The sequence below is a fragment of the Eleginops maclovinus genome, chromosome 5 (genome assembly GCF_036324505.1).
Source record: "Eleginops maclovinus isolate JMC-PN-2008 ecotype Puerto Natales chromosome 5, JC_Emac_rtc_rv5, whole genome shotgun sequence".
Classification (NCBI taxonomy): Eukaryota; Metazoa; Chordata; class Actinopteri; order Perciformes; family Eleginopidae; genus Eleginops; species Eleginops maclovinus.
Genome location: NC_086353.1, coordinates 18,528,777 through 18,545,070, shown reverse-complemented (window position 1 = coordinate 18,545,070; position 16,294 = coordinate 18,528,777). Strand labels below are relative to the sequence as shown.

General features: G+C 40.2%; 1 protein-coding gene across 1 annotated transcript in view; it reads left to right on the top strand.

Annotated features, from left to right (window-relative positions):
- Positions 1-16,294, top strand: part of LOC134864365 (serine/threonine-protein kinase 10-like) — a 28,349-nt gene that overhangs the window by 10,232 nt on the left and 1,823 nt on the right. Inside the window, 13 exon segments of the mRNA XM_063883284.1 lie at positions 694-888; positions 1,734-1,815; positions 3,666-3,797; positions 4,778-5,485; positions 5,952-6,082; positions 6,229-6,352; positions 10,198-10,377; positions 12,995-13,124; positions 13,756-13,880; positions 14,728-14,919; positions 15,009-15,134; positions 15,267-15,380; positions 16,212-16,293. Coding sequence (XP_063739354.1) covers positions 694-888; positions 1,734-1,815; positions 3,666-3,797; positions 4,778-5,485; positions 5,952-6,082; positions 6,229-6,352; positions 10,198-10,377; positions 12,995-13,124; positions 13,756-13,880; positions 14,728-14,919; positions 15,009-15,134; positions 15,267-15,380; positions 16,212-16,293 — 2,321 coding nt within the window.

Sequence of the window (16,294 nt, the reverse complement as noted above, 5' to 3'; positions counted from 1 at the left end):
ATGGTTCTTATCATAATAATTGTGTTTCACAATTCTACCCGGATAATCAATAAAACATGCTCAACATTTTTTAATTGGTATTTAATGGCATATAGTACCATACGAAGAAATCTATAACGACGATTCCTTTGTTTTTGAACCAGGATCTATTTATAATGTTCTACTGTGATGGCTAGCTATTTACAAGTCACTCATGACGATATTTATTTGTGAAATATTTATTTTTATAAAGGAACTGTATCACAATTTAATTATTGTGAGGGTTTTTGTTGTAATCGACAATAAAAATCCTATATATATAATTCAATATAACAATTGAGGGGATATCATTGCCTAATTGTGTTTATGGGAATACTCCCGTGTAGTTAAATACAACTATTCTCTTAATCTGATTACTTGGTGTTTATTTACAAACATAGTCAGCAAAAGTTGGAGAGTATTTATAGTTTCTATATCATTTCACTGGAAAACGTTTGTTCATTTCGCACTAAAGTTCTTTATTTCATTCTTGTATCTGTTGTTTCTTTTTTTTTCACTTGAGTGAGCTAAAACACGCTTTATCATGTAATTATTTATGGACTGGGTAACCACAAACCCTGCTGTGTCGTGATATAAATAGTTATCCAGAAATGAGTAAAGCTACATCCCGATTTTGGCTATTTCATTTTTTTGATTCCCCTTCTTTCCTCCCAGGATGGCTCCGGAGGTGGTGATGTGCGAGACGTCCAAGGACCGTCCGTACGACTACAAGGCAGACATCTGGTCCCTCGGGGTCACCCTGATCGAGCTGGCACAGATCGAGCCACCTAATCACGAGATGAACCCCATGAGAGTGCTGCTGAAAATAGCCAAGGCCGATCCTCCAACGCTGATGCAGCCGTCCCGCTGGTGAGTCTCAGCGGGGGGGTCAGAGGATCCTGGCATCAGAACCAGACTACTCTATTTACCCCAGGGGGACATGGGTTTTGTGACAGTTGCTCTGTTTGAGTGAAAAAGTAACATTGAAAAATGTATATAAACCTAATAAGTTAAAGTAATAATGTATAATGAAATAATATACAGTATATACTGTATATGTATTTATGTTAACAAAGGAAGTAATACAAATATGAAGATATGTTTAATTTTAAGAAATACAAAAACAGAATGAAAATATGTATACAAACATAAGGAGGTAATTAGTTTCAATAAAAAGTTCAAATAAAATGAAGACATTGACAATTACATAAGCAGCTTAAGTAAATGTTCAATAAAAGATACTAATAGTTTAATAAACATAAGTTAAATTAAAATATAAAGATATTAATATAATTATAAAAAGTTAAAGTAAAATGTACAATTAAATATAATACAAATATTAGTCATTTATATAATCATAAGAAAATAAAGTAACATTATTTCAATTCAATTCAAAGATAATATAAAACATTGAGTACAGTTAGTATACAAAACTAAGAGATGAATGTGTATAAAGATAATTATATTAAATTGAAAATACGCTCATTATTCTAAAATAAATCATGTGTGTATAACAACATGTACAGTGGTTATTAGGATTCGTATGGAGTAGCTCTCTGATTTGAATAGCACTAGTTTTGCCAAGTGTATAACTTCTGAGTGTCCGTTTTTACAACACTTACGATGAACGCGTCTTTCACATAGAAGAGCAATAACGTTTTTGAACTGAACGTCAAATATCTAAGCGTATATGTCTCCCACCTCCTCCCTTGAAGGTCCCCAGAGTTCAGTGACTTCTTAAAGCGGTGTCTGGACAAGCATGTGGACAACAGATGGACTCCGACACAGCTGCTGCAGGTTCGTACCTCTTTCACTCTCTGCTCTCTGAAAGCCAGTGATAATCCTCAGAGCGTAAGCAGCAGACATCTTTGAACCTGCTCGCAGTCACGTCAGGTAGTGAACCCGGCCAGACCCTCAGTACGTCAGCAGGGCAGGCTTTACTTCTTGCATAAGGTCTAAGTCAGAGCTACTTGTTTATGGAGAAGCAGTAAGAACACATTGACACCCAAACACAGGAAACACAGATAAAGTAACGGATCGTGAGAAGGCTCAATGGGCTTGAAAATACTAAATAGCGCTCTGTCACCGATGAAGATTTTGATTTGGAAGAAGCTGAATTCTGAGGCCAGCGATACAATATGTGCAGCAGATTCTAACCCGAAGAAGGTGAGGTGGTAAAAAGATGCAGCGTGTGCTTTGTCTTTTATTACAGATCAATTCCTTTACTGTGGGGAGAAAATTCTAAAAGGTATAGTTAAAAAAGGAGTGTGCAGGGGGGGAAATTGAAATAATCTCACAGTTTTATAAGACTGTGTTTTTTTAAGTACTTTATTGTGTCTTTTTTTGTCAGAATGGTCATACTGTGAGCAGTTTATACCTTGATGTCTCTGGGATTAGTCGTTTGTGGGGTTTCAAGTCTTTGCTGACAACTAATTAAGCTTATTGCAACAGGTCACAACATATGCTTTGCACTTGCCAGCACCGTGCACGATGTTGTTCCTTCATAACGTTAGCTATTTGTTCAATAGAAAAGTAGTGTAATAAAGTATTTATGTTAGAAATGTATAATATGGGTCCCCAGTACAGACAGTAGAAACTGCCGCATGCTAACTTGCATATGTTGGGTATTTGCACAAAGATTCAAGATTTTACTGTCATGTGCACAGTAGCTATAGTGTAGATATGGTAATGAAAAACTAAAGTCCCAGGCTCCTCCAACAATGCCACATGAATATACAGTAAATAGAACATAAAACAAATAGAAATAGTGAAAGAAATAACAGAACAGAAACAAAATAGTGCAAGAGAATGTTGCAAAATGTGCAAGTTACTAAAAATAGTGCAAGATGAAGTCTACAGTATATACATGTAAATAGAGTATGATATATACAAGAGCTAAATATATAACTACATTTCAAGGACAAACAGGTGAATGCTTATGGAGGCCCTTTACCGAGCTCAATTAGCATAAGTTGCGTTAATCGGCTAGTTGATAAAAAATGGCTTGGCTGATTTGGACAATTTGGTTTTTTTCAGTATCAAAAATGGCAATTTTAGTTGTGGCAATATTTGTTTCTTAGGTTTGCTGATTTTGATTAGCATGAGTAGTGTGGCGACCATTTGATAAAGAGAGCACAGGATAAAAATGTTACCTCTACTGTGAACCTTTTTTCTTTTAATAAATAAGCAATCTGTCCAATCCAAATGTTCAATAGTCCTCTAAAAGTTCAGAATCGACCCAAAGTTAATCAAAGTCAGTCCTCCAGGAGTACAATTAATGCCACTTTCTGGTTAAAACTGACATTTTGGATCCAGAATAGGCATTCAGCATCCTCCGTAACCCCCAAAACCACTCCAAAATGGTCCAAATCTATTTTTGAACTATTGTCAACATACATGTGGGCTATAATGCTAAGTAATGCTGATTAACACAACTTATGCTAATTGCACAAATTGCCCAACATATGCAAGTTAGCATCCGGCAGTTTCTATGTGCTCGAGACACGTTCTATACATTTCTAACATAAAACTTTGTGGTGATCAACATTTCCAGGCTCACAACAGGACCCTATGAGCAAACAGTCTCCTACCACAGATGAATTCCTGTAAGCTTCTGATCGTGCTGTTTGTGTTTGTCCTCCGCACAGCATCCATTCGTGTCCAGCGTGAAGGACAGCCGGCCTGTGAGGGAGCTCATCGCTGAAGCCAAGGCTGAGGTCACTGAGGAGATCGAGGACCACAAAGAGGAAGAGGAGGAGGAAGACCCAGAAGCACACCTGGTGGGTGGATGTTTACTTAACGTGTGCAAAAGGGATTAGAGCTGTTGAGGGAAAAAATGCTGTTTGCTGTATAGCAGTGTGCTAAAAGAAATCTGAAGTTTTAAGCAGAGCATAATCAATTAGCACATTTAACCGCTAACTGCTATGGATTGGCTTTGTGCAGCAGACTTCTGACATTATGCGAGAGATTAAATGGTAAATTAAGCCACTATTTGGATAACTTAAAAATTATTTGAGTCAATTTATGCAAACTCCCATTTAGTTTAGTGCATTCTCACTCATACAGGTGTTAGAAAGACTGTAAGAATTTAGGAGAACAGGTTGGAAGTCAAAACATGCTTGTATAAATTCTTCCTCGATACAAAAATTGAAAGTCATCTTCAAAATAAAAAGTAAAATAGATTAAAGTTTGAAGACTGAGCATTAATATTAACCTGATAGAACAAAACAATTTACATGAATAAATATATGTTTAAATAACGATAGTGTAAGTCTTTATTAAAGTGATGTATAAAATAATACAACGATTTATTTTCATTTGGTTTTACTCGCATTTGTATTTTCATAATCATCCATTTAGTAAATAATTGTCATATTGTTCTTCACATTAATGTTAATCAGTTAATTGTCTGCCTTGTTGACCCGGTGATCTTAACGTTTCAGTATTTTATTTATCTTGATTAGAACTTCAGCTAACAGTTAGTTTTATATGATTAAACTGGAAATCATTTTTTTGACTTTTCCCAAGCCCAACAATTCTCCATCTCTAAAACAAAGCAAAGGAAATCTCCATTTTTGCTTGAAAAAGTCTCAAAATGTTGACGATCTGTCATTCAAGCAGTTTGCTGATTATTTTTTATTAATGAATCGACTCGTTTCAGCTCTAATGACTCTAGTGATTGCTCATTACATCACTGCACCCTCATTGTGTTCTAGCTTTGGCCTTAACTCTCTAACTGTGAGCTGTACCCGTCTTTCAGGGCCACAAACGCGGCCCCTCGGATGTGAGCGTGGCCAGCTCGGAGGATGAGAAGATCCCCCTCTCTCCCTCCAGCTTGGAATCCGTCCCTGAGAAGGTTGAGCCAGGTGTGCCCTTACCCAGGCCTACTGAGCTCCCTGTGGACAACAATGTGGTGGACACAAGCTTAGTGGAGGAGCCCGCGACCCCTGCGGCTGAGGAGCCCATGGAGGTGACTCCTAACACTCCAGCTGAAGATGGAGAAGAGAAAGCCGTGGAGGAGGATGATACCTCCCCAGAACCAGAGGCACCTGCGAAGGAAATGCAGCAGCTGGAGATCGCCGTTGAGGACGAAAAGGAAGTGGACACTGCCGAGGTTCCTCCGAGTTCAGAGGTCACGGAAGCTCCTCAGGAGGAAAACATGGAGGAACCAATCACACCAGCAGAGGAGGAGGAGGAGGACGAGGAGGAGCGCTACAAAAACCTCAAAGTGACATTGACACTACCAGAGCAAGATAAAGTGGTCCCAAAAGAGCAGAATGGAGAGAAGCCCTCAGAAAAGGAGACCGCAGAAGACGAAAAGATGGTTCCAGACCGAGCTAAGGACGACAGGGAGAGGGATTCAGACTCTGGGTCCGGATCAGCCGCTGATAACAGCAGTGTGGACCTCAACCTCTCCATTTCAAGCTTCCTGTCCAAAACTAAAGAGCCTGGATCCGTCTCCGTACAGGTAACTCCCGCTGGATTACAGGCTGCCATACTTTAACTTTGCAATTTAGCAATCATTTATTATTATTACCAATACACCACCATAAATATTCTAGAACAATGTACACATTTGTACTTTATTTGTATATATTTTATTCTTTATTATTTTATTGCAAAAACTCCATATTTTTATAGAAATAGTTTTATTTTAATATATAAAATTGTATCTTTTTATTGGACATTATTTAACTTCTTATGTTTAATTATAGATTTTCATTTTCGTCGATCTCTTTTTTCTTCTATTTTTCTATTTTTATGGCAGATTCTTACTTTTACATTTTTATTATGTGTATAGAAATATTGTTGATTCGATTATATATTTTCTTTATCCTTTTTATTGGGCATTAAAAAAAAATTCAGGGATGAATAAACTATACTGATTCTAATTCATTCTTCTATATACAAACTTTTAATTTCTTTATTCCTAGGACAACAAGCGTCATAAGAAGACGCTGAAAAAGACTCGCAAATTCCTTGTGGACGGAGTGGAAGTCAGCGTTACTACATCAAGGATCATCACTGAGAACGATACGAAGAACGAGGAGATGAGATTCCTCAGGTATTCCTCGTTTCCAAACAAATATCCTGTAATTCTGCCCGGGAACTTTAGTGTAAAACCTGACGGTGTGCAGTGAAGTTCTTCCTCACCACTGTGCCCTGCGAAGAGAATTAACACCCTTTCTGTCTCTTCCTCCACCTGTCCAGGCGCCAGGAGCTGAGGGAGCTGCGCCTCCTGCAGAAGGAGGAGCAGAGGGCCCAGCAGCAGCTCAGCAACAAGCTGCAGCAGCAGAAAGAGCAGATCTACCGCCGCTTCGAGCAGGAGACCACGGTGAGGCACACACCAATCATTCCCAAAGTGTCAGGACCCTCTTTGAGCTGACGCATTTCCGCTTCATGCACACAGAGCATCTTCATAGGATTGAACAGGGCCCCGCCTTAATAATAATATAATAATAATAAAGATTTATTCTTCAGCGCTACGCTTGGACAGCGAGTGATATTTTAAACTCGGCGTACTCCGGACTTAATTCACTTTGCAGGACGAGCATATTACCTCGGTCTTGTCGAAAAACACACCCTGCAGGTCTTTATAGCTCAACTTTCCATTCAAAAGTGACTTTTCTTTCTCCATTTGTAGTGTGTTTCTGCTGTGATCCACAGCGTTACCATGGTTTCCTGATATTTTTTCCATCTACGGAGCGGGCCGAGGGTCACAGAACCCTATAAAATAAAAGCAAACATCTGGACAATAAAATGCAAAAGAATGATAGTAATAAAACCTTCAGAATTATGATAAAGGGTAAAAATATTAAAAGACCAACCTCAAAGGAAATGTTGCTATTAAAACAAATAATAATGTTAAAACCCTTTTATGACCTATACCATAACTACAACAATACAAAGGTAGGTCAATTATAAAGACTAAAAGACCATTTGAAGGCAGGTGTCTCTTATCAAAAATGATACGTCCATGGTGTAACCCCAGCCCTTAAATTAAATCAACCTTAACTTAGATCTTTGAAGACCTGAGCAGTGACCTCATAGGGTCTTAGATAGGTCCCCACAAAGACAGACCTTCAAGAGCACACTCGAACTCTTATAACTTAATCTGAAGTATTTTGTTTACTGCCAAGCAGGTTTACACACACAAGCATTTGAACTCTTTATATAATAGTGCATCCATTAATACACTAGAAAATTAGTTATAAAAAGAAGCAAATATATAACTATTTTAATACTATTAAAAAATGTATCTGAGAAACAGAAATGTGTACAGTTATCCAGAATGAGCTGTGCAGTCAAAAAGGATCTTATACGATATGATTCTGTTACTCTGTTATGTATTCATTACTAAGCCCATTGATATTTCCTTTCAAGAGGAAGTACTTTTCTGTGGCATAGATTGTGTTTCAGGTATTTGCCAAAAGCAGGAAGTGTCATGTGTTTGTTCTGCGGTGACATTTGTTCCGCCAGTGGCTCTTGCTGGCTGCTTGTCTCTTTATGGAAACTTGTGTGCTTGAAAGCATCTCGTTTTATTGCATTCCCTTTAGGAACAACTGCCAGTTTCAGGACTGGCCAATGACCTCAGTTTACCCTGGCAATGAATGTAGCTGTCATTTAGTTTTTTTATTTATGGCCTAAAGAATGTTGAGGAAGAGTTGAAAAACGTGCCTTCAGAACAAAACATGGTATATCCTTTATTTAACCAGGTAAGTCTCATTGAGAGTAACATCTCTTTTCCAAGAGAGACCTGGCCAAGAAAAGCAGCAGCAACAACAGTGTTACAACAAACAATACAGGCAGACGAATACAACACAAAAGAAGTGGTAAAAACCAGTCAGAACAGAAATAAAGCAAAGGATGTAATAGGAAATATGTGAATGATGGGTAAATTACTACTTACTTATTCACTCACTCACTCACTCACTCACTCACTCACTCACTCACTCACTCACTCACTCACTTACTTATTTACTCACTCACTCACTCACTCACTCACTTACTTATTTACTCACTCACTCACTCACTCACTCACTCACTTATTTACTCACTCACTCACTCACTCACTCACTCACTCACTCACTCACTCACTCACTTACTTATTCACTCACTCACTCACTCACTCACTCACTCACTTACTTATTTACTCACTCACTCACTCACTCACTCACTTACTTATTTATTTACTCACTCACTCACTCACTCACTCACTCACTCACTTATTTACTCACTCACTCACTCACTCACTCACTCACTCACTCACTCACTCACTCACTCACTCACTCACTTACTTACTTACTTTGGCGTAAGTAAAAGAACAAATATTCCGTTTTCAGTCACGTTCATTTTATGTTAAGATGGCTCAGAGCTTTTCCCTTCATGCTGACGTTCACAAAACTGATCTGGAAGTTGCATTCTGTGCAACAGGACACTGTAATCTCAAGATTTGGAGGCACTAGAAGCAGAAGAAAAACATGTGTATAAAAATAATCCACTCACTGGTTGTTAAATGGAAGTTTTCCACAAACATAAACTCATCCAGATGTAGGAAACAGACAATTACTTCCTCCAACTGCACAGAGATCTACATGTTGTGGTCCTTACTGGTTTTGGAGCCAGTATGAGTTCGCCTGAATGCAGACAGTCTGTGAATGACATACCGTGCTGTGTGAAGGATTACTTTATAATGCAGGGTTTAATGGGCGTTTGGGCTGTTTGCTGCCTTCTATAGAGTGCTGCAGGACTTAAAACCCAGCGACGAATCAGCATTAATCCAACAGAAAATCCAATGGCTTGTCAAGTGAACCAATGCAAAGGGCAATGCTCATGTCAAGGTTACTAAGTAAAAAGGTAACCACACGTTGTTAAATCTAATAATTTCACATCCACCATTAAAAACTAATATAATAAATATGAATGAGCAGCAGCATTATCAAAGTAGGTGAGGTAACACCCAGTAATAAAAGCAGTATAGTATTATGTTAGAGCCAGTGACCTCTATAGTAAAGGGAGTAAAAAAACTACAATTCCCATGGCCTTGTTTAAGAGAATCATATATGGGTTTCCTGTGTGGAAAACACCATCAACACCCAGTTTACAACCATTAAAAGACATTAAGTACAACACGAGTCAAAGAAAGGCGATCTTTGTTTTTTGTTTTAAGTTGTTTGACTTTTGTAAAGGCCTAATTTTCTTCGTTGAATGTTTCTAGAAAGGTGTTAATACTTTGATCAACCACAAGCCGCACAACATCAAGCCAGCATCAGAGGCCAGAGAAGTCCTCATACTGTGACTGGAACTAATACATACAAAGCTAAGCTGTAGAAATGTGTCTTTTAAAGCCGTCTAAGTGGCTTAAGGACACAAAGGGGCCTTGACATTATATAAAAAGTATATTGCATACTTGAAAGCGTACATAGCAAATTGTATGGCCTCTCAGATTTGATACACTAATAGAACAGGATGATCTTCTTTTACCTTGGCGTGACATTTGACCCTGCCTTGAAGTTTGACAGGCAGGTCGATGCAGCAGTTAAAGCCAGCTTTTTCCAGCTGCCAAAATCAAGCCGTTTCTCTCTTCCAATGATCCTTACTACAACTCCCTCTACACTGGGATCTGTCAGTCATCCCTGTCCTGCCTGCAACTGGTCCACAACGCCGCAGCCAGGCTCCTCACAGGGACCGTATTACCCCCATTCTGGGCTTTAGAATTGATTTTAAACTTGTCCTGTTTGTGTATAAAGCCCTCAATGAGCAGGGGCCCCTCCTATGTTGCAGACCTCTAATCCCGTATTCTAGCTCCATGCTCCTCAGGTCAGCTAACCTGGGGCTCCTGGTTGTCCCAACTCAGGGGCGACTGTGCCTTTTCTATTGCAGCCCCAAGACTGTGGAACTGCATCCCCCTCCCTCAGATCGGCCCCCTCCATTGACTGCTTTAATTCCAGGCTTAAAACAGACTTTTATTCTCTAGCGTTTGACTCCTTATCTGCCTTATAGTGCCTATGTACTTTACGTCGGTGTTTATTTTATTTATTTACTTGTATAGTCTATGAAGGGTTGTGTTGGCTACCTGCTCTGTTCTGTACAGCTCTTTGGGTCAGCGTGGGTTGTTTTTAAATAGATGTGATTGATTGATCGAGTCCTCTCCCTGACATGCCCCTGTGTGTCCTGCAGAGTAAGAAGCGTCAGTACGACCAGGAGGTGGAGAACCTGGAGCGGCAGCAGAAGCAGACCATCGAGCGGCTGGAGCAGGAGCACACCAACCGCCTCCGGGACGAGGCCAAGCGCATCAAAGCCGAGCAGGACAAGGAACTGTCCAAGTACCAGAACATGCTGAAGAACCGAAAGAAAGAGGTCAGTGTGTGAGCCCCCCCCCCTCACCTCTGTCGCCCACATGTTAAGAGTTGGAATAGCTTGGAGCATTCTTTTTATAGTTGTTTTAATACTTTGACACACACAAGCTTCTGATCTGTCCTATAAGTGTTTACATACCCAGCTGCTAAATCAGTCGGTGCTGCCACCTCTCATTACACATGTTAGGAATTGGGACTTTCTCAAAGGCATGCGATAAACGCTATCATGAAACGTATTAAAGAGGATATTATCCAAACCCCGCCTGAGGAGGTAATGAGGGATCAGATTACTGTGGATTTTGAACTTTGACACACACTCTCACACACTCAGCTCGCTCCCTCGGTCTTCTGTTGAACAGACGTCTGACTGTGTGAGGGTATCATCCAAGGTTTTTTCACTTAGTGTTTGATGCAGTTTCAGGGCTTTTTCAAACCTTCCACCTACCTGGATTTGCAGTGTGTGTGCACTATCTAGCAGGTTTTTGTACTGCTATCCTCAGGCAGTAGCCCTTGTTGTGATTCAGTCCTTTTGTGTGTTCATGTGTCATAGGATACCTCCTCAGATATGGCGCTTTAGTTGTGTCTCTTGGACTCATCACTCCCCATACTCACTATATTTTTTTACCTTAGGCTAGGTAAGTTTATTTATAAAGCATGAATGGCAGGGTTTGTTCTAGAAAAATAAAGTATGAGGGCGCTACCTTCACTTCCGGTCAAAATTATGGCCCCGTCCAAGTGGAAAATAATAGTCTCTACATGTCTCAAAGCTGCTGAGTCATATATTTCACCTCAAACAACAAATAAATCCAGAGTTACGGTTTCTTTTCTTCCTCTACAGGAAAAAGGAGAGTAAAAGAAACTAATTCTGAAATCTCAGTTTCAGTGTCAGCCCGCTGCCTGCCACTCCTATTTATTCGGAGCTCCGTAAAAACAAAGCTGTCTATATCATCTGACGGCTTTCTGGCAACACTTTTACAATGTACAGGGAAAATCTACATTTTGGTACAAGGGCGCACACCGAAAATAAACCCTGAATGATAAAAAAAACAGTGTTCATAAAAGAGGAAACGCATAGTTGATAAAAGACGTTGTGAATCCAGATGATGCTGCAAGAAGTGTTATAATGAAACATGGAGCCGACATCACAGGAAGTTTGTTCCAGATCTGCGGAGCTTAAAGACCTAAATTCTGCTTCTGTGTGTCTGGTTCCGACCCGGGGATCGATGAGTGAACCCATGCCAGATGATCTGAGAGCTCTGGTCGGCTCGTAACAGAGCAGCATGTTAGACATGTATACAATTTAGCGCTTTATAAGATAGAAGTAACATTTTAAAGTGAACTCTTTGAGTTATCGGAAGTCAGCGCAGCTTTCTGTTGCGTGCCAACAGCAAGCCTAAAGTGGTTCCAGGCCTCCGTCAAAGCTTCAGTTTGGTAACACAAAGACCATTTTTGTCCCTGCTGGAATAACGCTTGCATTGAAATTGTAAATCAACATTTAAATGCTTTGTAGCTCTGATGTTTTGCCTGTCCATCCAGTGTGTGAAAGCCATTTCTGCCCCCTGCTGATAAGAACTAGGTAACACACATATTATTAGTATTATACTATGTTACCAATACAGTACCAATAACTCCAGAGCGTTGTCAAGGCAACATTAATTGAAAAAAGATAGATATAATTATATGCATCATAAAAAGAGCCATGCTCTGAGAATTTATATTTAAGGAGATATATAAAAAATAGGCTAATTTAATCAGAATAACCCCTTTATTCATATTCATAGGGCTATGTGCATCATAACTGAATCACAGAATGGACTTGTGCCATATATTAAATTGTAAGAGGTGCAATATTATTAAATATTATTCTGAATAAAAGAGTGTGGTGTTGCATAGATGTCCCGGCCTACAAACTATTCTACAGACTAAATAAAATATCTTGTGTGGTACAGATATTCACACCGTGATCATTTTAAATATATATTTCAATGATAAGGAGAAAAAATAATCCAAAATGATCAATCCCTTCTGCATTTTGGAACATATGTATTAGGATATCAGTAAAAAAATCCTAATGACTTCTTTCCAAATTTTGCCGCCCTGATTTATATTCGTATTTTAAACACAAAAGGTTGGAACATTATAAAATATGACAGAATTTATTTTTTAAATATTTTGGATCCACCAAAGCCTTATTCAGTAACAGAGTTGAAAGGCGGGACAGAGGGGATGAGTATTCATTTGAGTACCTCAATAGAAGCTTTAAATAAAAGAAAACAGCCTTACTTTAAGTAGACATTCAGAAGCGTTTCTGAAAGTACTTGCTGCGCATCACTAAGCACTCGATCGGCGTGTGAAATGTCAGCTTCCTTTGTTTAAGCCGAGCCAAGTTAGTCATATTAATGTGACAAATTGTAGCTGCCATGTTTGTCTTGAGTTCAGCCTTGGCAGAGAGCCTGAAGGCCAGCCTCACTCCTCAGGCTGAGCGTTCTCATTGATCGTAGTGGATGGGGGGGGTTAAGGAGGGCTCTGATCGCACCTTCCTCAGTTTCCTTGTGTGTTGCCGACCCGGTGGATTATCACCTGGACCTGTGTGGGTAATCTCTGTCTTTTTTTTCCAGGAACAAGAGTTCCTTCAGAAGCAGCAGCAGGATCTGGACAGCGCTCTGAAGAAGATCATCCAGCAGCACAAGCACGAGCTCGCCACCATCGAGAGGGACTGCCTCAACCACAAGCAGCAGCTCCTCCGAGGTAACGGCAACACTCGTTGTGTCGTCAGGGGTCGCTGTGTTCAGGCGGGGGCAGCCCTCCACCCAAGAGTCTTTGTTTGTCGACCTGTAGTCGTCAGTTCAAGCGATCAGTCGACAGTTCCTCGCATGTTTATGATACACAGTACTATGATTATTAATAATGTATGTTTCCTTGGCTCCACAAAATGATTTTAAGATGATCTACAAAATAAACAAATAATGATTTAAAAAAAACTGAAATTAAACATTTTAGTTTTATTTTTTTAAATGTATATAACAATAAATAAAAACAGAAACACTGTAGCCTGTGAGCAGTGAGCAGTTAGCACTTGTGAGGTCTTAATCCCATCCTCAATATTCCAGGAGCTCCACAAACAACACTTCTCAGAAATCTAAGGTGAGGCTCTAACTTTAGTCAGAGAAAGTTTAATCTTCACAGGAAATAAGAATAGAAATGTAATTAGTAATGTTTGTTGATCAAGCATTCGGCCCGCTGTCATGTGTGTTCTGCTCCTTCCTGTTATTCTCCACAGCAGACAGTCTAGTCATACAAAATGGGGTTAAAATGCATGATGTCTCAAAGATATTCCCCTCCCATAAGTCTGTGAATGCTTCTTGTGTGTCTGCTACAGCTCGTGAGGCGGCCATGTGGGAGCTGGAGGAGCGCCACCTGCAGGAGAAGCACCAGCTGTTCAAGCAGCAGCTCAAAGACCAATACTTCATGCAGAGGCACCAGCTGCTGAAGAGACATGAGAAGGTACCTTATTCACCCTTTTTCAGGGTCTGTTCGGAGCCAAAGTGAAACAGTTGTTTGTGTTGTTCAACTCTTAAACCAACACTCTGCCCGGCCGGTTCCAAGAACAAAGAGCCGCACACACAAGGCTAGAGTAGAGAGCTAGAGTGTTACCACACACACATAAATAATGTCACATTACATTACTTAGGCATTCCTTTGATACATCATGTCTGATTCAGACTTTAAATTACAGACAATTTTCCATAATTGTGGTACCAACAATACTTGCTCATTTCAGATATTCATGGTGAGTTATTGCCATGCCATGTCTGCGCGGTTCATGTTTTGTGATGTGGAGTTTTATATAATGCATTCTAACTTTTAAACATTTAGTTTTTTGCTCTTAATTTCATATTGATTAGACAGAATGGCTTTGGAGGCTAGGCTAACATCATCCATGTATGACAAGAGGATTTTTACATTATACAATCCCTTATATACATCAATACATGGCCCAATTTGATTGTTTAACACTGAAATACATACACCTTAACGGGGAAATATGCTAATTAACCACTGGTTAATCAGTTTGACAGTCAGTCCCTACTTCCAATCAGCAGCAACGTAAATGGTGACACCATGACGTGGCTCCTCTCAGGCTCTGGTCAGTAGAAAAGCAAACTGATTCTTAATGGTTCACACATTGAACCAAACAAACCCCAGCATGGAACTACAATAATAATAATAATACATTTTATTTTAGGCGCCTTTCATGACACCCAAGGTCACCATATAATTTGTTAAATATTCTTAGAGGTAAATAACTGTGTGTGTGTGTGTGTGTGTGTGTGTGATTTTCCCTGTACAGGAGATGGAGCAGATGCAGCGCTACAACCAGCGTCTGATCGAGGAGATGAAGAACAAGCAGACGCAGGAGAGGACCCGGCTGCCCAAGATCCAGCGCAGTGAGGCCAAGACGCGTATGGCCATGTTCAAGAAGAGCCTCCGGATCACCGGCGCCGCCATCACCCCCGAGCAGGAGAGGGAGAAGGTCAAACAGGTGAGCAGCAGATGAAATTGACCTTTTGTATTGTATACAACGGAAAAGAATATTAGCCTTTGAAGTCCAAATGTGTCTCTGTCTCCCAGTTTGCAGCGCAGGAAGAGAAGAGGCAGAAGAACGAGAGGCTCCACCAGCAGCAGAAGCATGAGAACCAGATGAGAGACCTGCAGCTGCAGTGTGACGCCAACATCCGGGAGCTGCAGCAGATGCAGGTAGAGATTCAAGGAGTACTCTCACTTCACACTTGTATTACTCTGTATTCATTTTTTATCCACAATTCACATGCAGTATTGCTTCAGTCTAGAATCCCGTTGTTTTATACACTTCCTGCCTGTGTGTTTCAGAACGAGAAGTGCCACCTGCTCATCGAACATGAGACCCAGAAGCTGAAGGAACTGGACGAGGAGCACAGCATGGAGCTGAAGGAGTGGAGGGAGAAACTAAGACCCAGGAAGAAGGTAGAGTATCTGTTCCCTCAAACTGCAGTGTCCTCGCACAAAACGTTACTCCTTTACTAATATACACTGACATAGACAGAATATATTGCTATCTTTGGATTACTTTGAAGTACACTACAGTCAGCGTATAACCTACAGTACATGGCAGTTTGAAGAGAAAGACATGGAAGCTAAGCTATGTCAACAGCAAAACATATCATAGACCTCCTAAAATGTCAATCTGTTCAACTGAACGCTATATTTAGAATACATTTAGCTGTCAGAGCCTTTCTGCTCTCTCCAAACCAATAGTATGAAAGATAAATATTTTTCATCTAGTCATCTGGCTGTCACAATTGCCGTTTGTCCAATTTGTAGCTTTTATTCACATGACTGGTGTGAAAACCTGGAGGGCCCAATACAGTTCCCACACTGCGGCTTACACTGGGAACTTGTCAGATGTCCATCTTTAAGAACACAAGCGTGTTCAGATCACCTCTCAAAGCAGAAAAACTAAGATATTTAAGTCTCTGGCACCTGTGTGTATATTGACACCACCAGCTAAAGTACAATCCTTTCAAACTGTTAAGTCCCTGATGGAGAAGCACTTCAAAGACAGAGCGTCTGCTATCTCAATAGGCCTGAATATGCTAAGATTTTAGCGCATACAAAAGTGCAGACGGTTATTTGAACTTTCACCTACTGCGATTAGCCTTCCTCCCACCTTCTGTCTTTTCAGTACTGATCAGACAGGTAGCATACATTTATTTCTGCCACTGCCTGGTTAACCAAATTATTCTAATAAACCCACAATTGAGGGATGGGTGAATAACCGTTTTGGTTTCCCTGTAGGCCCTGGAGGAGGAGTTTGCCAGGAAGCTGCAGGAACAGGAAGTGTTCTTCAAGATGAGCGGAGAGTCCGAGTGCCTTAACCC